Genomic DNA, 27,987 nt, shown 5'->3' on the forward strand with positions numbered 1-27,987 from the left:
GGAGCGGGTGCGGGCGTTCTGCACCATGCAGCGTTATCACAGTGACGTGCCTGTCACCTAAGAGCACCAGGCCTGGGAGTATGGTGGGCTCCTCACACCAGTCAGCCCGCTCTGCATCCTGTGCAAGCTGCACACACACCATGCAAAACAGAAGCAGATAGCTGACAATTGCAGTTAAAGGCTTGTGAACCTAAGTCACAGTGGAGGAGTCAACACAGTGCAGCCTGGCTTACGTAGCGATGTCTAAAGGCCGCTTTGCTGTGTACACAACACAAGCTGACAGTGTACTTTTATTATTTTATTCCAAACAGCTCAATTCACTGCTTAAATAGTAATATTGTTAGATTTTGCAGACTCTTCAGTGTCTCCTGTCTTGTACCTTCTGTGCAAATTCAGTTTGACGTGCTCCGATGCTGACATAATTTGAAAAAGGTTTCATGAGAATGAATAAAATTTTAGTTGCCATTGCCTCTGTGTTCATGGAGATTTCAACCACGGTACAAAGCTCTCCATGAAAAACGTGTGGGTATATTTCCAAACCCACTTCCTCGGAAAATACATTTGAAGAGATCTTCTACTGTGCAAAATATCTCAGAGCGATACCGCTGATAACATATCTCTTCCAGTGCAAGTATGACTGCACTGATTCCACTTAACTAATATGAATGAATGGATACGTGAAGAGAAGGGAGTGATGTGTTGTATCCTTCATCAAAAGAGTAAAGTACAGCTACTCCTTTTTTCAAAGAGCTGTGTATTTCAGGCACATCCTTGTGGTAGCAGGGATTTGTTCAACGAGATGAAACATGTATCACTCTGCATCTCTGCGAAGGGAAAATTCTCAGCTATTTCCCAAAGATTGGATTTGATCTCTGTCAGTACCGACGGCAGTGAGCTTTGACTGTCAGTCTGTGACACAGCAGTGAATTCTGCTGGAAAACAACCGCGTTCATCTAAACATGCTTGTTTGCGTTGCGGACAAACGGGCGACGTCTGCTTCATTAGAGGCATTACGTCGCGTAAATTCAGCAGCTAAATGTGAGCTTCTTACTCTGCTGTTTGCAATTATTTAACGTTGTCATTTTAAATCAAATCATGATTCTGAGCTGAAGTCCTGAATTTTTTATTTTTGCACAAAGAGTAGGGCGAATGTCATGTAATCCTTATCACTGGAACAGAATTCATTACTTACATTATTAATGTCATATTTAATTCATTTTCCCCCTGAGTTAGATTTGTTACTACTGTGTCCTTATTAATACTGTTCAATGAGTTTTAGTTACATTACCCAATGCTGCTGCACATATACAGTAGCATGGGCTCTAGTAAGAGAGTATTTACCAGTATTGTTGTTTATCTGTGTTCACATTTATACAAGTAAATTTCATTACAGTAAATTTAGACCTTTTTCTTTTTTCTCAAGTATAATATTAAAAAGAAACCCAACCTCCATTGATGCTATGTAAATTTCCCTGCGTCTGTGTTGTGTGTGCGCCCTGAAGTCTCTCCTGGTGGCACAGCAACTGGCCAACGCGGTGGGCGGAGTGATGTCCGGGGCAGGACCAGGCATGAACCAGCCCATCCTCATCCCCTTCAACGCAGGCGGGCACCTGGGCGGGCAGCAGGGCCTGGTCCTCTCGCTGCCCACGGCCAACATCCAGAGCCTGGTGGCTGCCGCCGCTGCAGGGGGCATCATGACTCTTCCCCTCCAGAACCTGCAAGGTAAGACATCGGAGCAATGAGCATGTCGTCACAGAAGGAATGTACAGGGTGAATAATAATCCAGGAGTAGGAAACTGAGTGTTCAAAAACAGGGTGTTTTCTTTATTCTACATGATGATTTGTAGGACATAAATAATAAGTAAAACAAATGTTGCTCTTAATGCAACTGTGTGCTGACTTGGAGCAGGTAAGAATCCTTCAGGGGTTTGTATCCCAAAAAGCTGCTATCTCCAACTTGCCCAGAGGAACTACCATATTAATTACAGGTCACCGTTTTGCAGTGCAGCGCAGAGGCACTTTATGCCTCTTTCCTCTGCATACGAGTGCACCATACTTCCCTTTTTATCTCCTTTCCACCTCATCTGTCCATCCACATGCCTGTACTTATCTTTGTCTTTTAAACTTTAATGGCCAAGTGTTCTCTTTTGATCATAGTTGTAAATGGTTTTCATTTTAATGTTTAAAACATTGTCTTTTTACCATTAGATTGAGGGATGGATGGGGAAACCGTCAGTCATAAATCTTGTATGAGAGCGCTGCACTAATGTGAAAAGATGCCAGGCTACATGTAAAGCAGTGTGTTTTTAGGATGGAGATTACAATAATGCCAGTGCAGCATAAAGTGCAGTGAACACTCCCTTCATGTGGGAAAATGGATGGACAGATGCCCTGAGTGAGGAAATGTGGAGGTAGAAGCCTAATGCACACAAACATGCATAAATAACAGCAGCCATTGCTGTGGGCAGAGCTTTTAATAAACCTGCATCTATCCAGCGAGCCCTTCAATGTATCCGTCAGCGGTGGATGATAATGGGCCCAGCAGGCCCATCTGACTCACACTTCAACAGATCTTCTTCCTGGTGCATGAAGGACAACCCAGAGGCTTCAGTGATCTGATGAACTGATCGACACACACATTGTCAGGGTGTCAGAACACGAAAACAAACAGCTCTCAGTCATCCTTATTGTTCACTGCCAAACAAACCAACAGAGTCTGGAATCCAATGTCCTGATAAAATTCCACATCCATGAGAGATAGGGAGAAAAAAAAGCCGTTGTGGTGAAATGCCTCTGTGGCAGATCTTTTTTTAAGCATGTGGACTGACAGACTGCCTGTTCGCACGTCCTCTTATCTGAAGGGGATGCATTGAAGGGACCTCCATGGAGAGAAAGTGACACAAGTCACAAGTGAAGCTAAATGTCTTGACTGTGTCCGCACCCCTCTGGCCACACGGCGCTCCTCCACTCTCCCCTGTCTGAGTTCATCACAGCTCCGCTGAATGAGGCCTGCTGGCACAGCACCTCTGTCAGACAACTGCAACTCTGGCCTCTGCCCCTGCATCCCCCCTCACATCTCCCCCCAGCCCCTCTGGGTCTCTAGGCCTGATTAATCACACATATAATACAGCATCGTGCTGTCTCCAGGGAGCAGTCAGCTCATTTCACGACCTCGGGAGCAAGTGTGCTTTACAACACTCACGCTGCTAGCTAATTAGTGTCAGATCAGACACAAGTGAGGCTGTGAGGCACAGTAATGAGACTCCAGGAGGAGCCCAGCCAATGGCTGTTTTTAAATGTAATGAGGCGGCTAATGACTAACTAATAAGGCTGTTTGTCTCAGGGAATCGGTGGTTGACGGTGGAGGAACTGTGTACTTAACATGAGAGTCAGCATGCTTGTAGTTTCATAGCTTGTTTATGTCTGCAGCTGCTGTAAATCAGGTGATGCAGATACTGTAGGTCTTTTCTCCCTCAGATTCCGATTTTAGTCAAACATTGGACAGACTAAAAACAACATTTGATGTATGTTATGATCTCATTGAGCTCTCTGGAAATATCTACCTGGGAAAATAAGGTTTCTCTTTTCCTCAGTCCAGTTACAAAAGCCAGGTGTCCCCCTTACACGATAATTAAGAGATCAGCTTACTGAAGAAATCCAGCTGTGACGTTACACCAAGGACTTCACTGTAAAATGTTGTCACGAATTTGTTCTGCATTCATATCAACTTTTAATTATGAAAGTAAATGAATTAGGGCAAGCAACCGTATCTTTGATCAGAGGTTTTGATTATGCTAATCAAAGAGTGCATGTTGGGAACTGGCTGGACTGCTGTGAGCTTCAGAAGGCTCTCAGCTCTCACAGACTGTGATGAATAACTATCACTGTAATGGGGTTGTGCTATAAAGTTGGAGCAGTTGCTTAAATAAAACCGAGCAGCATCTCGTGGCAGACTCAGTAAACACAGGCACCAGTGTAACTGGTTATTTGTCAGAATGATTTATGCCTGCAAACGTGCAGTAAAAACAAATTCCCATTGAAACTAAACAAGGGAGAAAGTTATCTTTTGTGACAGAGTGCACACAATTCTAGCTGACTTCACAGAGGCAAAAACTAGGTTGGGTCACGCTAGAGGTCTGTTAATACGAGGGCTCATATAAATAAAAACGTCATACACCATTCAAATGTAATGTAAGTGTGCACAGCGTGAGCAGACAAAACAGCCCCTGATCTGTGTTGTTAGATATTGTGCTAACTTTCTGCTGCATTTTTAATAGGTCTTCATTTCATATGATTTTATAACAAGCAAAGCATGATTACCATACTTGTAAAGCTAGTTGAATCAAAGCGCTGTACATGTAATGCTCAATGGCAGGAAGCAGAACAAAGTCCCATCTGTCTGCTCCTCTTCTCTATGACTCACTCAAAGGTAATGCAAGAAGCTAGTTTACCGGCGCGCTTTCATATTAATAAGCACATCCTATCTCATTTGCTCTCAGCAGAAAGCCAGGCAGCACATCACATAAGAGAGCTGAGTTTTAATGGTGAGGGTGAGAGCATTGTTCCTCTGTACTCCGCCACAGGAAACACAAAACAGCACTCAAGCTTCCTGATAAAGGTCGGCATCCCACTCACCTGCAGTAATGAGACCCGGCGTCAGTGCCAATCAAAGGCATGTCTGCTGTTTTGATGAAAACGCTCAGCGGTGTCGTTTGCAGGTTGCGGCTGTTGGCATGATACAAATTAAGGAAATCGCTGTGCTCATTACACCACCAAAGGCTGGGCTCCTGGGGGAAGAGCCAAATGTTTCCACACTAGTTAGACATGTCAGACTGCATCTCTTCTGCCTCAACTGACTGCTGCTCCTTTAAGAGGTTAGCTCACCGGGCCGGGCCACTGACTTAACCTCGGTCTGCTGAGGGAATGCTGCTGCGTCCCTTTACGCATTACTTTATCAGATAGAGGACTTAAATGTCCTTGCTGGGCTTGTTACAGCCATAGTAGTTGCACATTGTGGGCTTGTTTTTATTCATTTTGTCAAAGGAAAATAATAACATCCCTAAAAAAGTGACATCAGGTGGACACGGTCTATGATACCTCACCGTTACTATCCTGTACTGCTTAAACGTGACCAAGTCCAGCCCGACTCCCTTATCGCTGTTTGATTTGAAGCGTGTCCTTTAATGATTTAACTTTACCCCGGTTGTAAGACGGCTCACGGGGGAGAGAGCGGCATTAAATAAATAACAGTGATAAAATGTAGACCTCATACATTTCAAAGCTAATGCAACTAGCGATGCAATAGGAGCAGCTGCACACAGTCCTGGAGCAGTAATTTGATTGATTTGTTGTGACAGCAGCCAAATAATTGAGAGTGAGAGGTGCTGCTGGAGATGAAGCGCAAGCAGAAGCAGGTTCACCCGGCAGTCCCAGCAGATACGGCACCCGGGTGCTCATCTCTGCCATTGATATCAGCCACTGGTTTATTGTTTGTCTTCAATAAGCAGCTGGGAAACGTGTGGGGTGAGATGCGGTGAGCGTTGAACATATTCGCAGCTGTGCTGATGCACAGCTTTACTGTACGCGCACATATGCACATGCGGAGACGCTCCCGTGAGACTTCTGATTTATACTCTCGTGGCGTCTTTGAAGCTGAGACGTGGGGAAATTTCACCCCTTGGTCTTTCACTTGTTGTCGACGTGGTAATGATTTGTATACGCATTTCATAATAGCACAATAATCATACACAGTGTGGTTACATACATATAAATATGTTTTTTAAAGATATCTCCCTGGATTTTTTTTTTTGTTTTCTGTCTGCTAAGAAGCCGTAGTGCTGTTAGCTTTAACCGGCTGGCTCTTGTTTCTGTGCATGGTGGCCGTGTCACTCTGGCTCAGCCATGCCACAGGACAACATGCTGCCACAGCCCGAAATAGAAAGAAAGGAAAGAAAAGGGGAGGGGTGGGGTCTTTATGGTGGTGTGGAGGAGGACAATAATATTGTTAATCAGATGTGGCTGTGTCTGCTCCTCCACAGCAAACCCTGACATCTGCCCCCACTGGTAAACACTGAGGGAGGCTTTTTGCAAACCTCCTGCCATAAACACACAGTCTGTCCACATTACACACTGTGCATGTACCTGTCTGCACCAGAAGGCACACGGGACAATGCCGATTTTTAAGATTCAGATTTAAGTAGAAGTTTTTATATTTAGGACCGGGTGCTTCATAGTATTAGGCTCATTTTAAAATCACAAATTTCTACAAATTAGCATCAGATTATGTAAATAATTAAAAATTAGCAGTAAATTTCCTGCACACTGTCATCACTAATAAACATTCAGTATCTGACACGGTTACATCTATTGATTAGTTTTCCTGAATAATTATGCACAATCAATAGAGTTCATCTTTTCATCCCCACATAATCAGCCCATTGTTCCTTTTGAGTAGACCTGTCCATCACAAGTCTGAATGAGCGATACACATTATAAGTGCTACACATTACAATACGTAATACCTGATTGTGTTCACAGTATTTCAATGCCTGTGAACTCCTTCCATTAAATGCCTTGACCGCTTGGCCCTGGAGTTGTTCTCTAGAAATTACTTCTGACTTTTTTCCTCCCTGTTATGGGCAGACTGTTTCCAAAAGATTTGCTAAAGGTCTGCCATATTGCTGAGGTGCAATTCAGAAGCTTTCAGCAACAGCAAGCATCAAGCATTTTAAATGAAAATTGATTTGTGATTTACATGGTCAGTGAGGGGAAAATGAACTTATGAAATGTTGTAAATGAAATATTAGACAAGGTGCAGTGGGAGAGAGCAGACAGAGATGGTAATCTTGTGGAACTGGAATTCCCGCCTGGCAGAACTGGGTGACATTTTACATTTATCTGTGTTCTGCATGAGTTGTAATGTTAATGGTAATTTTATGGGACTGAACTGGAATGAAAATGGTCTTATCACTGATTGCTTCAAATGTGGAATTGTGTAAAGTAGCACAGCTGCATCCTTTATTTCCCGTGCCCCAATAACAAATATAATAAATAGTTAATGCATGATCTGTTCTGTAGAGGTGAATATGTGTATTCAGCCTGTTTTTATCAATCGCTTCGACTCGGAGCGCTTCACATCACACACCTTTGCCAAAGGAAGAAATACACCGTAGCAGTGTACATGCTTTTATTTCATGTTAATGGCTCTTTCCTCACGTTAATGTGTGTTATATTTTATAAACAACCTTATTTTTATATACCCACTCTCAGTAAAACTCAGAATAATATTGTAATGTAAACTAACATATTATCAATAGGTATCTATCACAGACTTAATAATACAAGCAAATCAGTGTAGCATTACGTTCTAATCAATACTACTTACTCTCAGCCTAGATGTTCTAATTTTGATCGATACCTTGTGCAGTGAACGTTTCCTATTCCCACTCTTGCTGTATACAACATGTATGGATTTTCATATAGCTCACTTTTCCAAGTGTGAAAGAGAAAAGAATTGAAGAAGTGAGAGGGGAAAAAAAAGCAGCGGTCCTGCAGCAGCAGACAGAGGCTGTGGGAGTCCGGGACCCCGTCTGGATCACACAGAGGTCACTTTTAAACACGGCTCTCCAGTTCCCCACGTGTGAAACCAAAGAGTCTGTGGTGACATTTGTCAGCAGATGGAGTGGAACCAAATCCTCCTCCAGCAGGGACGTCTTAGCCGCTGCTAAAAGCTATCTGTGGTTACTAATTGCTGACCAGGGCCTAATTACCTTAATTAATGGCAGACGTATCTGGGGGCCAGATTTGTGGGGCTTTTATCAGTATCAGTAAAGCTTAAAAGGTCCCAGAGGAGGCTTGAGGAGCATGTCATCCCCGTGGGTGCTATTCCTGAACTAACTGCAGACACGTCACAGATGGATCCTGTGGCATCAGTATAGGAGAGCGATACAGTATCTGTTACGTTCACATCATACAAAACCTCCCTAAGTACACCACCAACAGAAAAATGGCTTTTCTTGCTTTCCCTCCTGCACATATTTTCTACTCTCGTACACACAAGCCCGTTCCCTGAATTACACTACAGTAATTCACAATGACAAAGTAGACTTAGCACCTTTTTCCACAGACCGTGGGGGATTTTGTTCAGTGAGCTCTCACTGTGAAATTAGCCCCGGTACTTTCATTTTCCAGCTGCAGTGAAATGGTTAAAAGACACAGATCAGCCAGTATGAAAATAAAACTGATTCAACAAAATCTCTCGCTTCCCTTTGCTTGCTCCTCACCCATCCGACAAAAATCCCTCCCCTGCTCTCCCACTTCCGACCCTTTTTCTCCCCCGCCGTCCCTTCCTCGCCCCCTTCCCCAGCCCCGTCAGGCACCTTGTCCGCATCCAAAGAAGGCTTGTAAGTTTCAGGTGCATACATTTCTTTTGATGATATATTGTCCCGGTGCGGAATTTCATTTACTGCCGCTGCCCTTTGCTGAACCTGTTGCTAGTCAGTGAGCACGATAAGCGTATAAGTAGCATGCTACTTCATTCATCATACATCGTTCTGGGCTCTCAAATATCTCATATACGATTCAGGGAGAAACTACTAAACCGGCACAAAGGATCCCACCAGGATCAGCTGAGGTTCCATTAAATGTGTGTACAAAATAGAGCACACTGGGTACTTGTAATCTAATTCAGATTTTCAGTGTACACCAACAAAACATTAGCCTTCATTTCATGGTGTACACATTGTTTATGTGGCAAGGGAGAAAATGTATCTGAAGTGCAGTGCTCATGTACTACATAATTCCATTCACATTGCATTTTGAATGCATGCATTTTGAAATCTGTTTTCCCCTCAATCACAGTGGCTGCTCTGTGTTGTATTAAACAGCATTAATAATCACAAGAGGCTCAGTGTCACTCAGAAGTCTCCACATCACTAAGGCAGACAGTGTTGTGCTTCTGGGCATGTTGTGCTGTGTGAAAGTGCTTACACGCTCCCTCAGACAACCAAAGGGAATAATTAAAGACAGAAGATGGAGGCAGAAGAATGGAAAGCAAATCCCATTGTTTGGGGTTATTTCATCCCACTGAATTTCTTTTTCTCACTTACTTTCGTTCTCTTCTCACATTCTTCCCCAAATGCACTGTGGGTATGTGGCACGCTATCAAAAGCATATGTAAGCGAAGCAGCGGAGAACAAAAGCCCTATGATGTCCTCCTCATACCCACATTGTCTTTTGATTATTCTACAATCATTTTATATCTGTATAAGTTGGGAAGGAAGGGAAGCCTTAATAAACCCATAATATACAATACTGTAGCTGCTCAGAAACCGCAGCCTAAGATGTGAAAACAAGCTTGCTTATTCCTCATTTGTTCTCGTTTTGTCTAATGCTGTAATTTTTCAAGCTCTCCATATCCAGGTTGTTACCAAAATAATCCACAATGAAATTCAAATTTAAGGTGAACTAGACTATTAGGGTAACTCTACTCCACTCCATTTCTAGAGCAGTAAATGCAGCCCCTCAATCTCTTTCAGCTTTTACTGTCAGTCAGAGAGCACTCAGTCATCTCCGTGCATCAGGCCCGCAATATTGATTTTTCCACCCACTGAAACAGCCGCATGAACATAAATTTTGCATGAGGCTTTTACTCGCGGCCTCCGCTTTGGTCTGACGACACATGATGGGACCATGAACACGCTGTAATAACCCAGACTGTCCTGCCAGGCAGACTGACTCCTTTTTATAGGAAAGCAGATGGTGGTGCCGTATAGAACACTATAGATTTGTATTGAGTATTTTTGAAACCTTTAGCACTGCGTCCTCCGGCATAGACGAAGATCTCAAGTTTTTTTATAAAAAAACTATAAGAGGTGCTGTTAAAAGAACTTTAATTAAAATGTAGAGTGCTATTTAGTCTTCTTTCCACACAGTTTGACATTAGAGGTCACCTCTAATGTCAAACTTAATGGCAGAAATAGCAACAATCAGAACATAACCCCTAATAGTTTCCTGTCAAAGGACCAGGATATAAAAAAAACTACATCTTCCTTTAGTTGGGACCTGCAGGAACTTTGAGAAGGGCCCCTGGAGGTCCCTGGACCACACTTTAGAAATCAATATCCAAGCGCAAGCATCACCAAAAGTGCAACATTATCGAGTACACAGGGATTTTCGTGTGTGTGTAACATCTCCATGGAGAGGATTTGATTCTTTGAAATGCTTCCCCCAGAGTGAGAATTCTACAACACAGCTTGATATTGCCTTGCATCACAAAGTGAACGCATTATCTCTGGATTCCTACAAGCCATGTGGTTTACTCTGTGAAATCCTGTGGCTACGCGACTCTGCTCAAATCTTAAGCGTCTGTATTTTTTTTGTTGCAGCTCCTTGAGGTTCAGGACTGAAACACAGATGTTTCCTGCTGTGGCTCTGAGTAATGTTTATATTCAGTAGCTCTTTTAATGTTTAATTTTACTTGTATCTATTTCAGCTGTTTCCAAAGCAGAAATTTGGTCTCCACCCCTTTAATGTGATTCAGATCGTAAGACAAACATAAATAAGACTAAAGTGACTTAATCAGTTTGTTGGACAGACAAGTGTTATTGAAGTGATCTAGGTTAATAGTGAACTAAAGAAACTGTGATGTTATCCACTTCATCAGTGTGTGAGTGCTCCAATCTAATCTGTAGAGTAAAAATGACCTTCCTTTGACCACCTTCATAATTACCAGAGCTCATAGAGTCTAAATCTCTTTACCTCCAGTGGAGTAATTATCAGTGTGGCTCAGTGAAAAGGCAATTGAGACAGTGGTTTATGGACTCCCTTAGTGGAACGTGAGGCAGAGCTGTAATGGGCAGCTTGTTTGTCCCCTCTCACCTCCCTTGTTAGAGGATCCTAAAAATACTGACAATTTTATTAACTTCCTGTGGCCTCCTGCTCACTTCCTAATTCACAGTCCTTGCACTGTACTGTACGTTCAGCGCTGCAACAGTTAAGAATGATTTGATATGAAAATGTTTTTCTGTGCTCAGGTAAATTATGTATCTGAGCTGAATGGAAAAGTTGCTGTGCATATTTCAGCAGTGCGATAGTATATGAAAACTCCTGCAAAGCAGTATGTATATAAGGAAATGCTCCAGTTCACAGGTACACACACTGTACACACATTTCACAATCTATTTTCACCTTCACACTCTCTTCGTGAGGTTGTTGATTTAGGAACCCTGAATTCCTTTGACAGAATGTACTGTAGGATGGTTACAGAGTTGCCAGCTGACGATGAGCGCCTATTTATAAAGGCCGTTCAGATTAGCTAAACGCATCAAAGTGTCTCACTAAGGTACAACTGAAGCGTTACTCACACTGTGCACTTACGGCTGTTTTTCATCATTAGAGAATAGCCTTCAAATTAGCTTGAGAAGCAGCGTGACAGATGTGAAAAGTTTGACTTATAACCCAAACATGCACACGCGCAAACGATCTATGGGATAACTCATAGGGAATAGTTGTAGACGCAGGTGTTGGGAATTGACATGAAAACAAGGAGTCGTGCTTGAATCAGGCCCGAAGAGGGAAGCGCTGTAATAGGAGGGTTGGCAGAGAATATTGAGCTAGTGCTGGTAATGAGAGAGCAGTCTCAACACCCCCCAACACACACACACACACACACACACACACACACACACACACACACACCACACAGGAAACAAAAATAGCATTTTGTCTGACGAATGAGCCAGCTTTGACCTAGCCTTTCGACCCCTGACAATCAGTCTTGCTTCGTCCTCCAGTTCTTCAAGAGCCGGGGCCGGGACAGTCAAAGATAAAAGCTGATTTCTTCTGTGGCACTAAAGCAGAAAAAAAAGAACAAGCTCTGAAAGAGAGATGGAGACTCTTTCTCAAAGCACTAAGGTTGGAGGCCTGAGGTTTCTCAGTGCTGCTGCTTTTATAGTCTTCAAACAACTGTTGTTAAATGTTAAAAATGCCACAGTTCAGCTTGAATCTGATCGTTTAGCAGCATGGCTTCGTGCTACTTAAGGCTCATTCCTCATTATAAACATTAACATAGGCGCGTTGTGACAGCAGTGAAAGTGGGGCCCTGGCTCCTACACCCCTCAGGCGTGATGACTAAGTGGGAGCACTGCCTGCATCGCAGTCGGAGAACTAGTGAATATCAAACACAACAAAGAGACACTGGGAGATATAATGAGCACTATAGGATCCCGACACCCTTTTGCCCTCTCTCCATCATACGGCAAGTGAAGCTCCCGCTCTCATCCTCGGCCCTGTGTCTGCTGGAGTAAGGAGCACAAACAATTAGCTGAGACAAGCCGTTCGGATTATGTGCTCAACCAAAGCAATCAGACAGCTGTGGTTAAAAGAATGAGCTTCAAAATGCCAGTTGCCCAGTTAGAGGGGAAGGGAGGGTCAGTGGTCCTGACAGTCTTAACAAGATGACAGAATTTATAAAGCACTGCTGTTAAAGAATATAGTTACCTGCGGTGTAGCCCTTATAATAAGGCCACATGGGGCTTCTTCATATTCCCTCTGTATTTGTTTTCTTTTGCCTCATATTCTTTTGTTGTGCCTCTTGTTCCTCGGCGTAATGGTCGGCGCTGGAGGAAGTTCTCCAATCGTCTTTGATCTTCTCCTGGTTTCGATAATTTTCTGACATCTCATTTTAGCCCCTCTTTTGTTTTCCCCCGTCCTTGTTCGCCTTTATTCCATCTTTAAACAGGGCTCAACATTTTGTCGTGGCGAAGTTGCAAAGGAAGCGAGCCGGTCCTGTCAGGGGCTCGGCGCTCGCTAGACAACTTGCCCCAACATTTCAAGTGAGAATTGGGCGCTTGCCGTTTGCACAGATGATATATAATTCATGGTGGGGGTGTGAGAGAGGTGTCAATGTGTCAGGAGGTAGAAGAAATGTAAAAGTGTACTGTTTACTGGCCGAGAAGCGCCGGTTTCTTTGCCGAGGTTCAGCAGAGTGAGGAAAGAGGCGGATGAGCCGATCTTCATCAAATGTTCATCTGTGCCTGTCCTGGAGTCGTAGTGACCACACTAATCAAAGCCTTGTCTACCCTGATGTTTTATTCATCTTTTATGAAACAACCATAGTTAAATTATTTAAGTGCATTGATTCTGATGTATACAAGCTTTTGCAAGTGTGTGTTCACAGCGGCTTGGCTCCATCACAAACACACTTGTGAAGCAACATTTGTCATTTAGTGTAATTTTAATACTAAGCTGCTTCATGACAGATTTAAAACCATCTAAAGATTTACATGATAGTGGAAATTCTTGATATTGTAACATACAGTAGGTGCAATGAATTTAAAAAGCTGTCTGTTTCACCTGCACAATAGTGTAATTTGTTAAGTGAACCAAAAATGACTTGATGTTAGATAGAAAAGGAGTCATTTATTTCCTTTTTGTTCCTCTTAGTGATGAATGTCTGGAGGAAAAAAGCGTATTTCCACATTTATAGCTTTGAATTATTACAGTATAACATATAGCTGGATTTCCTATTTCCTGCACGCGTGTCCTCTGCACAAGTTTTGCAGAATTGTGTGTGTAATTTGTTACCAGTCCATTGCACAAATATCTTTCTATAGTAGTCAGGTATCAACATATAGATCAGGTCCTGTCCGTGCCAAGCCTGTATTATCCTTTAATCCACAGAAAGTCATGTTAGATCCTGTTATGGTTACCAGTATTCATCCCGGAGTTAAAGGGCAGTGATACAAACTCTGATTCACTGTGTGTGGATATAGAAGTCATGTACGAACAATGTATTTGAAAGTTGAAAGTTGTTTACGTGTTTTACATTCACAGGTAACCTTTTTGTGTCACTGTTTACACAGGACTGTGTTTTGATTTGGTGCTTTTAAGGAATTCCAGGCTTCATGATTGAAAAGACTTCCAGGATTATTCTGCATGTGTGCTCAAGTTTAAAAAGCCTGGCTATCAAAGGTGTGAATAGAAACTCTGTGTGTCCTTTCGTCTATTTAGGCTGTGAAGGGCAGCTTAGATGTTGTTTCTTAGCCCAATTCTCCACATATAGTGTAACAGTTGATACCCTTAGTGGACACTATTTGTTGTCGGTGTTGCATTATGGATTTCTTTCAGACATTCAAACACAGTGTGTGTGATTGAAGAGCCTTTGAAAAATGTATTTAGATGTTTTTGTGTGAACTGCCACAGAAAATTGTCTTATATCACATTTCAGATGGATATCGCGGGTCCGTGGCAGTATTTACACGCTCCGCTAGCTGCAGCTTAGCTTAGCCATTTTTTTAAACCGCATAAAAATTTATGAGCATTTAAATGTAGAAATGAGGTTCTAATGGTGTGCCATTATTGGATCCAATTAGTTAATGGGCTTATTTCTGAACTCTGCCAGTGAAGATGGATGTGTCTTTCCTCTAAGATTTTAAGCCATTAAACCAAAGATTCTGATGTTCTCTGAGCGACAATGAAGACTTTTGGCTCCAGAGAGAGCAATTATATCAGCCAGGCTTGATAGCTTTGTCCTCCAACTAGCTAAATTAAATTCACTGACTCTATCATGCTGGCTGAAACCCTGGAGGACCTTGTTGTGGCTCCATGCAATTTACATCTGTCTGTCACTATTCACCATATGTATCTCACGTCTACACCCTCTCCTACCACATATCCTTCTATCTAAGGTGTGGGCTTGTTCTTCATGTAACGAGAGCTTCCTGTCGATGTGCTAAAGCACTTGTTATCATGCAGTGGTATGTTTTGTTGGAAGGAGAACCGACCAGCTCCCTGTCCTTCTCCAACAGCTACCTCATCACTGAACTCCCAGCTCCAGCACTTGCAGCAGCTCCAGCAGTTGCAACAGCATCACCAGCAGCAACAGCAGCAGCAGCAGCAGCAGCACCATCACCAACAGACCCACTCCCACGCCCAGAACCAGTTGCCGTCTCAGCATCACATGACTCCACCCAGCCAGCAGCAGACCTCTGTCCCGTCCCCCGGCTCTGCCTGCTCCTCCACCTCTGGACAGCTGCAGCAGTCCCCGCCGCACCGACCAAACCAGTCACCGGCCCGCAGCCTGCCTTCACCAGTAACTCCACCCATGCCTCTACCGGTGAGTCTGACAATGAGCATAACTTTGGCTATAATCTGGAAAATGAAAACACTAATTCCTTTTTATCACAATGGTTATTATACTTTCATATGCCATTTATTTGTTTGTGTTTTTGAAATTTGATGAAGATCTATTTACTCAGCACAGTTTTACCAAATAAGATGTTTATCTCTTTTTTGTGTATCCCTATCTATGGCATGTTTAGTTCAAGTAATACACAACCCTGCAGAGCCCATAGATACAGTATATGTAACTTATCAAATGAAAAGATTTGAGGCTAAGAAGTGAAGTGGACATTTGACGATTTGATTTTCAGTCAGGTCAGGGCTTGATCAGTATATACATGAGCTTTATCACGTGCTCATATTTAAATAAAGATCTGCTGTGTGTCTGTGTGAAGCTATCAGAGTCTGCATCTTGTTTGTGAAGCTTTGAAGGACTTCAAACTTTACAGCTACTGCGAGCAGGAGCCACAATTTACATCTTTCTCTGGCAGCTTCAGTAACTATTCAGAGGTTATCTGTTCTTGGGGCTTTCCAAGTGTAATCAATCTCCTAATCTTTGCTGCTATTCCTACCTTTTTAGTCACTTTGTCCGTCCATCCATCTCTGGCCTTCTGTCCGTCTGGCTGTCACTGTGTGACGATAATAACCTATTTTATATCCCTGTGGTTTCATTTCTGGTGGAGACTGGCCAGGGTCGCCTTTCTGCCCCTGGTCACATTCATCAGCGTCAGACCCTTATTGGGTTGTGGTGCAACCTTCTTTATGGCCAGGATGAGTTGGACTATTTGTTTCCCCTCTTGCAGCCCTCTCCGGCCCTGTCACGGCCTAGTGAGACTCAGCAGGAAAAACAGCCTCTGGATTTAATAGGCTCTAAAGACTAGCCGCAACATCGTACCAGTGCACTGTCCACTCAGCCAGTGGCTGAGGGGCTACTAACCAACATACAGTTACACGTTGAGCCTGTGTTGAAAGCATACGGACGCCTTAAGTAACACATAAACCACAATCAGACAACCCTCCTTAGTAAAATGTATAACACTCTATGAATATCTGCTTCTGACACATAAGGGCACTCACACAGATTTATTTGAGCTGAGACTCTTAGCTTTGTATATATTATCTATTTCTGAGAGAATCAGCTGATTATGAAGACTGAGGACAGGCCTCCCTTGAGGGGTTGAATGGGCCACATCAGGTATCATTAAGATATTGCCTCATAAAATAGGATTATGGAAAGTGTGCTTGTGTGTGTGTGGTGGAGGCACAATGGCCGTAAAAGGTTTAGTTTCCCCCGGTCAATGCTGGGCTAGTCCAAAAGTGTGTCACCTGGCGAGGGCCTCGCCCAAGGACAGGCCGCGGCCTCATCACCCACTTAAGGCTGCAATAGGATTTGAAGAGCAGCTCCAGCCCGTCCACTGCCTGGGTCACTGATTGGATTTTAGGTCTCAGAATCGGTGGGAAGCTCACTGGTTTCCACACCAGTTTTAATTCTAAGCAAAGGCTTTGTCAAAAAAACGCAGGAGTTGTGGCTGTATTCAACCTTGTGTTTGTTTTAATTACAGACACAGGAGGGCAGCTTCTGTGTTTCCGTGCTTTCCCCCGAGGAGCTGGTCTGTGCAGTCGAAGTGCAGTCAAAGTCATAATTACCATAATATATTCAGCATCATGCAGATAACATTCCTATTTCCTGCTGTCATTATTCAGATGTGCAGAATCAGCCAGCCATTCAGCCATTTGCTGAAAATACAGCACAGAGCTGCAGAGAGACAAACGCTCATTATGTTCCAATTAATGTCCTGTTGTAATTCTCTTCTCATGGGAGCTGTGTAATATTCCTTCTAACTTGTACTGAGGGAATCCTTAGCATTCATTACATCCCTAGTGTTTTTACTGTTAGCTGCTTTTAATTTGTGAGACAAAATTCATTAATTGGCTCATTAATATCCCCCGTTAGAGGCCAAATCACACCACAATAGACTGGGTCCCCTTGAGTCAGTGGCCTAAACTCAGATTACCGCAGCTAATTTAGTTAAATGGAATAGGAATTTACCTTTCCACCTCTCCCAGGCTCTGCCCCCTCCCCTCTACAGTGAGATGCGTCCAGTGGCTGCCTCAAATAGCTGCCACAGTGATGACAAATACAGGGGGGGAGATTATAAAATTTGCTTAAGTGTGTTAATGGGCTGATTGTGGGAGCCCGCTGGATTTTGCTGGAAGTTGATTGATTAGAGCAGTGGGTTTTCGCCACGCCCGGAGAGCTCAGGGATTTGACGGGGTAAAAGCGCTCGCCAAGTCTGTTACACCGGAATTGATCTTAATTAGATCTGAAAGACCTGCCACAGCAGAATGGTCTCGGCGATTAAAATGAAAAACAGGAGAAATTACTGATCAAATTAATCATAATGTCGGGCTACAGCTGTAGGTCTGGTGTAATTTGCCACTCCAGTGAGTTACATCAGCCCAGGCAGGGAGAGGAGAGGCAGTACATACTGATCCGTGGCAGCAGGAAGCTTAGGCCAGTCTATCAGCTCCCCTATTCCTGCTTGTGTGCCCGGACCCTTCTGACCCCGCTGCGCCATCCAGTGGAGGGAGCCTCAGCATCTCCCTCTCGCTCCCGCTTTGATCTAATTACTTGCTTTTATTGCCGCTTTTCCCCCGATCCGGAAGCCGCATCCTCTAAACACTGCGCCGCCTCTCTGCCACTCTTGTCATGGCTGTCTTGTCACCAGCGTGTTGTGTGCTCGCTAATAGCCTCTGACCTTGGTCCACTGTCTGGCTGGCTGGTTTTCAGGAGGCCTGGCAGAGATGGAGGCGTCCTGTCTTCTCCCTCCGTCAGACTCCTGCCGTCTGTCGGCGTGTCTGCCTGTTCTCCCCTTCTCAGTCGTCTCCTTGATCGCTGTCAGAGCTCCACACTGGGCCTGTCCACTCTCCATCCGCACACTCATAGGGGTAATTACAGCCTAGGGGCCTGCCTTCTATCCCTATGCTCCACAATTTACCACCAAAGCGTCCACAGACATCTCTCTTCTTCCCCACTGCACCCCGACATCACAGGACCGCAGGGCCTCAGACCCACAAGTGCTGCAATTACCTGAGCCTCTCCTCTATCCTTTTCTCTCTCTCTCTCTCTCTCTCTCTCTCTCTCTCTCTCTCTCTCTCTCTCTCTCTGTCTCTCTCTCTCTCTCGCTCTCTCTCTCTCGCTCTCTCTCTCTCCTCCGTCTTCTTTCTCACTCTCTCTTGTTCTCTCTCCCCTCCACCCCCTCTCCACCCCTCGGCTCCCTCGCTATTCCCTGGCAATCAGCCTTCATTAGAAGCCTCTGGTGAAAACCCATCGTCGCCAAGGTCAGCAGCTGCCAACCACAACGGCCTTTCAGAGGCCTGGCTGCCTGCACTCTCCATCTCTCCTCACCTCCTTGGCATCCTCGTCTTATCTCCCCCCTCCCGTTCGCTTCATCATCCTCCTCAAGTATTGGCCCCATCTCTGCCACTTTTGTCTCCAGCTGAGGCCCCTTCAGACACTCATGTCACTGTTTTCCGCTGCAGTGCACTTTTACTTATGTCAACCGCTGTTAAAATCACCTCTGTCCAATTTGCTCCAAATGTCTCTTTTTTATGGGCGGTGGGTGTTTCTCCCATTATATTAACATGTGTATTAAATGAGCCTTGCACATCGATTAATTGATTTTCCAGATCGGCTCCACGTCTTTTCAATTTAGCAAAAGGGGCTGCCATCATTCCACAGGGTATTAAATCAAAATTAAAATGACATGCTCAAATATGGACCCAATGGCTCATACTGTGGCTTGTCGATGAAACTGGCAACGCTTTAGTTGAAGGAAGGCTCCATTATCTCTCATATATCTTCTTACTCAGAGCAGCGTGCCTTTCTGAAGAAGACTAAGGTTATAATAAAAGATTTCTGTAGATTTTGCAAACAGATTTTTTACAGTACGTTTTATGATATTTTTTATTATCTGGAATGATTTTACATAATAAAATATTGTTTATTTAAGGTTGGAATACTTTTATTTTAATACCAGAAATAACATGCTGGGTAATTCTAGTGGAGACACAGAGGTCCTCTTAAGTCTTTAAGTCTTACTCAGCTGTTTAAGACAATAAATAAATAATATTAAGCCAGAGACCCTTAGGGTGTTAAGTCCTAAAGCAGCTGGTGGGGTGTGAAATAACATCAGCATTTTCCAAAATCCTGCTTGTAACTGTCCTGATTAAAGTCCAATCCTTGTGTGAACCGAGTTTGTCCTCACAACAGACACAAATCTAAATACACTTAAGTTGTGAGCGTTTTTCCTTCAGACTATTATCTGGACTAACACCGGTTTTAAAATCACATTTTTTGAGCATACATTTTAAATAGGCGGCATGTGGTGCCAGGCTGCGTTGCAACGGTCGTGCTGCTGCATTTGGTGGTTTGGAGGATGAACAGGCCCTCGGCTCTCCAGCAGCTCAGCCCTGCCTCTTATTAATGCACAGGAGATCCGGCTCTTAAGAAGGCAGAAAATTGCCTTACATAACAAGCGCTCCACAATTTAGAAATACAAATGTGCACTGTTGACTGAAGCAGAAAATAAGACTGTTGCCCATCAACAGCACCACATTTCATATGAATAATTATAAAGCATGGGAGCTAGATGAGGAAAACAACCTGACCATGACAGCTCTACTACTTTTATTTACTTCAAATGAGGGATTAAGGCAGGAAGAAATCTACAGACTTAAGGAGCTACGATGAGCCCTGAATTTCTAAATAAGGGAAAAGTTAAATTTATCAAATTTTTGAAGAGTCATTTTAACAACTGTGAGGACCCTAACTTTTGAAATTACACCTACATGCGCCTCGGATTTACTTTTGACATACGTCTGGTCTTGCTGGCTTTCCAGGCTCCACCGTCTTGATACTTCCTCCGCTTTCTGAGCTCCGGTGATTCTTCCATACCTGGCCCCGTTACTCCCTCGCCGGGCAGAGGGCTTCCAGCTCAGACACGTAGCAGAAAGCACAGCTCCCTGATCAGCCCACATGCTCACGCGGGGCAACACGCATTAGACGCCCACAGGGGAGCCCTCGGATGGAGCGCAGAGCTAGGGCTCACCTAACAGTGGATAAGGAATAGGGTTTCTTTAATTATGAGGCAGGGCTGTGACATTGAGTTCCCCCTTCCTCCTCCAGCAGCCTCCCAGACACTGTCTAAGTGCTCCGCTCCGCTGAGGAGGCCAGTCCCCCCGCGGGGCGCGATTCCACTGCCTGTAATTTCTGATGCCCATTAGTGACCGCAAACAGAGCACCGGGCTCACACAAGCACACAACGCTGCCACGCTGTAAAAAGACCCTTTTAATGCAATGTTATTGCATTATGCCCTCCTCATAGACCAAGTCAAAAGTCCTATTTGTGGTCCCTGCAGAATATTATCTGAATTTTTTCTCTGCGGTATTTTCTCGGTGGCTACCTAGAGAGGATTTGCTGTATATTTTGCATTGAGAATTGAAATTTCTCCAAACTGCCCCGTGCTCATTTAGCATTTTTTCCATTTTCTGGTGGGTGATTTTATGCCTGTCTTTATTAGGAGAAGAAATGTGCAGTTGATGGTTTTGTTAATAGACTCAACAAAAATGCAAGAGCAGTGCATTTTCTCAAGTCAACTCTTCGAAGACAGAAGCTTCGGAAGTCAAATCCCAAGTAATCAATACAAATATGGCTGTAAATGTCATCAATTCATCTCCTCACTTATGCTGATTTAGCTTGTGCCAACGACTGTATATTTTTTTTGAGTAAAAGAGAGAGAGACAGTGGAGCAGAGAGACCAGGGGGGGGGGGGTTTATCGATCAAGGGTGACCACATCTTAGCCACGGAGCCCCTCTCTCATGATTAATCTTTGGGCTTAGAGTTGGCCAATGACACATGACAGGTCTCCCCCTCAAACTCCTCCATTTCTCTTCATTACTGGCCGTATTTTTGGACACCACAGTGGGGAGTAATCATTTACCTTTATTGTGTTTATAAAGCTGCGGCATGGATGACCCTTCCTATATTGAATTGAGGACATCAAAAGATCACTGGACATTGATTAGGAGGATATTAAAGTCATTCAAATGCTATATTTATATGTCAAACAACAGCCGAGTGAACAGAGATGCCATTTCCACCACAAGGAAAACGAACAGATTGTAGTTAGTGCAGTTGAGATAAAACTCTCAAAATCGCAAAATAGGCTTTATTACATATTGAATATTGTTGGTAATTGTCATCATCAGGCGAGCAGGGTTTTTTAATAATACGCCTAAATATTACTCTTCATTATATCTTTACAGTCTCACGTTCCGACTCTAATGATTTTATTTTTCATTTTCTCACAGCAGCTGAAAATGTGTCCACTTGAAAGCGGCAGTAGATTTACTGCAACGCTGCTTTAACGCCGCTGTGATTTCCGACCCAACACAAGTATGCTACAGAAATAACTGCACCAAATATGTCACATCATGAGCTGAGATGGTCAGCACTTTCCCGCAGATACTTAATCACCAAGTCGTTTCAAATATAATACATCTGGAAACAGCTAAATATTATAGATCATTCCTAAGGAAGAGAAATAGTGTACGAGGGATGCAGTATACTGTAACTTATATTTTTACTCAGGGTCTCACCTAACTAGAGGAAATATGCTGCAAGTGTGACTGATGACAGAGAACCCATTCTGAACCTCTGCACTTTACAATTAGCAAGAAATGGGCTCCCACAGATTTTATGTAATGATTAAAGCTGCTGTTAATTTCACATGAAGGTAATGAGTGGGGAGATTGACGGCCACTGTCCGACACTCCATCATCCCTTTATAGTTAGTTTAAACATTTTCACAACTCTTTCCCTTCTTCATTTCCATTTTGCCTCATTAGAAATGGCCATTTCTGAGGCTGCTCGCGATATCCATTTCCTGGAGTTAATGCATTTTATTTGATCAGCCAAACCTCCTCCGTTAACCAGCTGTCATCCTGCCGTTTAATATGACATCACTCCATTAGCAGCCGCCATGCCACCTCAGCCACCTCTACGTCCACACGCGCTGCCACTGTGATCCCTCCGCTGCCTGTAGCAATTAAAATGTCCAAGCGTCATCGGATGCAGCGTTATTGTGCTTTTCCGTGTTATCTGCCCCAGTCGTTCTATCCGTCTTTCACTTCCCAATATTTTTCCTCAAGAATGGCTGTTTTTGGGGTTTATTTTTCACAACGGCTGGAGCAGAGGCCCAGTGGTGAGCAATAGGAGAGCTCAGAGTGCACGACCACAGTGCCAGGCCTCGCTAACCATGGGACCAGAGGTGTTTTTGAGGCCCTAATGGCATTTTGATGTTCATAAGCACGGTGGATGTGAGGGTGGGGGGAGGTGGGATAGAGGCCGTTTTGGGGGAGGAAGAGGAGGAGGAGAGTCAGCAGAGGACTGTCAGTGGAAGACTAGCAGAGTCCTGACAGACACAGAACGTGTTTTCTCATGTCACAGCTGATTACATTCACTCCAGAGTGGGAAAAGAGCAGGGAGGAGACAGAGGCGTAGGACTGGGATGAATGAGGGAAACTTCCATGTTGTTTCAGAGATAAAGAACATTCTTCCAGTCTGAAAACAATAATGCCACTGACTGTAAAACATAACATCATACTTTAACATACTTCCACCTTAGAAGCGTTTCAAAATGGAAAAGGTGGAGTTTGAGTAGCTCCCCAGACTGTAGTTTATATACCACTGCTTTTATTGTGAATTAAAAACATCACTGGCCACTAATTCAGACAAATGCTTGATTCTGTTGTTGAATCAGATGAGCAGATAATACGTTTTACACACCACTGAAGCGAAGACAGTGGTGTCTGCATCACTTTGGCCGTTTATCTTTGTTCTTTTTTTCTATCTTTTTTTTTTTGTCCTGTATGGGCCCAGAGGAAAAAAAAGCAATTAAGTTCCAAACGGCCACATGAAAAGAGCAAAACGAAGAATAAACTCCAGTTAGTTCGTGTCAGACAATTTTAGCTTCCAGGGGCCTCTCCACGGTTTGCGTGGCGCTATTTTTCCCTCTATTCCTGAGATTACACGGGTTGCTGCACCGGATGACCCTCACGGTCAAACAGGTGACGGCGAGCCCGCTGGAGTTTAGATTCCCTCCCGTTCGCACAGAGAAGAGATGCATTTTTAACAATTTGCAGGGTTTTTTTTCCCACCAGACACTTTTATTTAGTGTTTGTTGATCCCTGTGTCCCAGAGTATTTGGTTATATTCGACTGTGATGCTGCAGAGAGAGTGGCAGCAGGTGCGCTGGCTTAAAGGTGACAAGATAATGTCACGTGATATAATTGAGGCTGTGGCCGAGCTAAATCTCATTTCTGACTTACTTTTATCTTTAAAACTCAACCATTTATTCCACAACACAGGCTGTTTATTTTATCAATTGTGCTCCTGTACGTTTGTGGCTGATCAAAGTGGTTTATGCTGCTGGAAATCCCCTTTGATGCCCTTTTCATGAGGATTGAAAAGGATGTAACACAATGGTTAACACGCAGGCCCTGCAAACTGGAAGATCACTGTTTATCTCCTCCAACACATGCAATCAGTACAAATGCTAGCAAAGGTCTGTCATTTTGTGCCTCCCGCCGAGGTGTTGAGAGGAGTCACCGTGGCAGAAAATCACCTGTTTAGGTGTCGAACACAGCCTCACCTCTCCTTATTCCTGACTCTCCTCGCAGCTGCCGTCCGTATTACCTGGTGCCACGAGACGCGGCAATAAAGCCTGCTTGCTTCTCACCCACATTTCCCAGAATAACATAGCATCTGAGAAGGCTATCATAGAGTGAAACACAGTGATAATGTTTCAAATAAATCTGAAAAGCTTCTCCAACAACCCGTCGCACACACAGTGACACCAAGCGCCACATGTTTTCAGGCAGAATCTGGCCATGCTCACCTGAGCAGGTCACATTTCAGTGTTAATCTGCAGCGTTAGTTTAGTCAGTATTTTCATTATATATATTTTATTTTTAAAACAGTAGTGAAAACCTGGTCAAATGACAATTCATGAGCTCTGTAGAAATAAATATCCCTCTTAGTTCAGAAATATATATAGATATATTTATTCAGGCTTTTATTATAATATGTTGATAATTCTCTTACATCTACTGCGGTTATGCAGACGTGCTGATGTATTTTCTCCAGTGATTTCAGAAAATGTAGCTTAATGTAGTTTATACAGTACAACACATGAACCTTAGTCCTGCTCAACACCCCAGTTGATTCTGTTGCCCCCGTTACCTTCAGAATCATACTTCGGACTTTTTCCCACATTTGATTAACATTTCTGAAGGACAACCGCTGGACACATAAAAGACAATCTGGCGATTATCGAGGAAAAACTGGATGACTTTCAGACGAGAGGAGGCAATATCAATCACAGCCAATTTGAGGCCACCAACATGAAATATGATTTCATAAGACAAATGCAGTGTCATTCTTAATGTGCTTAACCTTTACTGTCAATGAAAAAGTATTGATCGCTCTGTGGCATTTTTTCATCATTTGATTTCAGAAAGTGTAATAATCTATGGTGGTGGGGTAAGGTAAAAGATGAATGGCGACTGAATGATCTCAGATGAACAAAGCGGAATTCTCCGCAGAGTACAAAAAGTGCAAGTGTCAGAGTTTCTCTAGCAACTTAAAAGGTGAATTTGTAGAAACACAGGAGCTCAGCCTTAATTTCGGTCTTGTTTGAATATGTAGTCGGCCAGTATTAGCAGCAGGGAGCAGGAAGCCTGATTCTGAGCAGTGTTTCTATTATTTCTCTATTCTGTTGAGTAATTGGGAGGTCTCCTATCTCTTCTTGGTCTTTGATCTACTTACTCAACCTAATAAGACTTTGCTGTGCTGCACTACAACCAAATCAGCAGTGCATTTTCAGCCCCCTAATAAGTGGTTAGCTTGATTTATATGGGTAATCTCGGCGATGTGGCGGAGCTCTACAACCCGTCCCTGATGCAAGGAGCCTCTTTTCACAACCACAGGCCAGACCAGATGAGTCCATTACAGCGGGGATAAAGACGGTCATTTTAACTCTCCTCTCTTTCAAAAGTACAGTGTGCTAGTCCATTATGACGCAGGAGGAATTCTGAGTCGAAGCATATTGAAGCATTTGACGATACAGTGATGCATGGCCATGCTGCCTGGCTCTATTGTGAAAGCAGGATGCTGTTGGGCCACGGCTTCGGGTAGAGAGGCTCGAGTCGGTCCGCGGGGAGCCCGGGGGGCCAGAGGAAGCACTTAGAGTGGTAAAATGGCCACTTATTCACAGCCACCCTCCCGTTCCCACTGCTCCTCCCTACCCGCGAGCCTCCCACTGGGTCCAGGAGCACAGACCTGTGGGAACGCTGTGATGGACTGCATCGCCTTCAGTACTGGACGACACAGACCCCTCTGCTCCGCTTTGGCCTAGTAACAACAAACAGAAGTGTGACACCCCCCCCCCCCCCCCCCCCCCCCCCCCCCCCAACACACACACACCAAAGCAGGCTGAGCCTTGTTTATAGGAAATTCCACTAGCAAAGGACTACCGATACACTTGATGAGTGATGTCTTTTCCTTTTCCAGCTAAACCCTCTGGCCAGCCAGGCGGCGGTAGCAGCGGCCATGGGATCCATCGCCGGCTCTCAGGTGTTTGGCAACACCCTCTCAAACCTGCAAGGAGCCACCGGGCAGCTGGTGACCAACGCACAAGGACAGGTGAGCCCCGTCTACTGGACACTGTGGATCATCAATTATGAATACAGCTAATTTAATGCATTGATAACTGCTCTGTAACATGCATTTCTGGCCCATCTATCATTTGAGAATGTGCCATTCCTTATAAAAATGTTATAGTATTTTTGATCGAGCCTCATAGATTTCTAGTGGTGGCGCGCTGTGTTGTCTTAAAGCTGTTTTGTCTACACTCTAGTAGCCACCCTACCATATATTAAGCTTTTTGGGAATAAACAAAGGCCGTCTTTCTCTTATCCGCATGCGCCTGTCGCAGTAAAACGCTGACCTTGTCATATTTACAGGGTGGCTGCAGAATTGTTCCATCAGTAGCCAGAGGCTTGAACGATGATGCTTGTCATTGTGGGGCCCTATCTAATGAATCATCTTATCGCAGTTGCACACAGCACATATTAAAGGAAAATTGTATGGACAATGTGCCCTTTCATGCCACTCTGCTATTTGCCTTAACCCCTGTTTCATCTTTTAACACGTGCACTGTCCTCCTAAATTAAAAAAAAAAAACAGAGAGACCGAAGCAGCATGTTGTTTTATTACTTGAATGCTGAGCTGACATTTAACCCACCGCACTCAAGTTTCAGTACCACTGTGTAGCAAGGTGTTGTCCATGTGCAAGCGCTTGATGCTAAACACAGCTAATGAGACAGTATGGACTGGGCTCACGAGGTGCCTGGAGCACTGGGGACAGATCACTGTGGATATGGACTTGATGGGATGCTCTGTGCTTTTGTAGTGTCTTGGCGGCTGACACTCCCTGACATAATCAGGTCACAGAGACGGTCAAAGCCCTGGGCTACAGCCTTTGCTCCCCACCTTATTATTCCACAGCATTATTCAGACAGAGGGCTCTGAAACATGCACTGCCCTATCAGTACAGTAGGTCCCGCCCCCCTTCTGTCCAACACAGAGGAGATTGTACAGGCTAATACATACCTCGAACCAGGCTGGATGTCCATCAAACACACTGAGCATTCATATCTGTGTAGAGAGTCTACAAGAGGAATAAATACCCTTTTAAAATGTTTTAATATTATTTTTATTGAACAACTGTTAATATTCAATTTGGCTTCATGATGAGATTTTAATATTCACTGTTGAGCAAGTTTGATTTTCGCGGTATACTATCTTTCACCTCCTAAGTTCTTCTACAACTTTGTTAATAGACCTTTTTATTTGCAGCAGCTCTGGGGACCTTGAAAAGTGCCAGGTTTGATGGACGTTTTGAGTTTAATATGTTTTTAAACCTTAATTATATTGGCCCCAGTCTTTTTATTCTCCAAGGAGAATCAATGAGGCTCTTTTATCCCCACTGCCTTTTCAAAGGTTTTTAAGGCTGTGGATAAAAGCCAGAATAATGTTGTCACTCACTCCTGTTTTTTTTTCCTCTTATGAATGTGTGGCATTTTTCCCAAGCACCTTCTGTTCAATACAAATTCTTGCTATTATTGCAGCTTAATCTGGGAGTCAAAACACAGGTGGAAGTTAAAGGGTTTTCATGTAGCGATCTATACCTTCTAAAATGTGGATGCATCCGTGAATTGACCCCCACATTGTCTTTACTCTCTGCCTTCAGAGCCTCTTTGAAAACAGGTACGGAACACATGCACTGTTAACCTGCAAGAATTACTACGGCTTTAAAGCAGGCGAAGCTGAACCACAACTGCAGCTGTGTCCCTCGTATTGATAGATCAAGTGCAACCGCAGTGTAAACTATCATTGACCTCCTAGTTATAAATCTACTGTAGGGCTGCAACTATTGATTATTTTCATAATCAATGAACCTGTCAGTCGCTTGCTTTGTCTGACTAATACTCCACAAACTAAAGATGTTTGGTGAAATACACATCCAAGCTCCAAATGAGCTCACCCTGTGAGATTTTAGATTTTTTAATGCAAAGATTGTTTAGGTGTAATTAACTCATCATTGCTCCAGTGGACTACCGTACCTGTAATATCCTGTAAACAAAGGCTCATGACTTATTATTGTGCTCAGTGTGAAGTATGAAGTGCCTTCTGTCCTGTGCACCATTAAAAGACAAGGCTTGTAGGCTCTGCTCCGCTTTG

The 27,987-nt window shown here is 43.8% G+C and overlaps 1 protein-coding gene across 4 annotated transcripts in view; it reads left to right on the plus strand.

The window, feature by feature from the left end:
• The window catches only part of pou6f2 (POU class 6 homeobox 2), a 61,046-nt gene that overhangs the window by 21,182 nt on the left and 11,877 nt on the right, over nt 1–27,987 (plus strand). For all 4 annotated transcript variants that reach the window (XM_029148259.3, XM_055508233.1, XM_029148260.3 and 1 more), the window contains 3 exons: nt 1,503–1,722; nt 14,808–15,115; nt 25,756–25,887. In XM_029148259.3, the coding sequence (XP_029004092.1) occupies nt 1,503–1,722; nt 14,808–15,115; nt 25,756–25,887 (660 nt within the window). The remainder of the gene's footprint in view (nt 1–1,502; nt 1,723–14,807; nt 15,116–25,755; nt 25,888–27,987) is intronic.

Source organism: Betta splendens, chromosome 4 (genome assembly GCF_900634795.4).
Source record: "Betta splendens chromosome 4, fBetSpl5.4, whole genome shotgun sequence".
Lineage (NCBI taxonomy): Eukaryota > Metazoa > Chordata > Actinopteri > Anabantiformes > Osphronemidae > Betta > Betta splendens.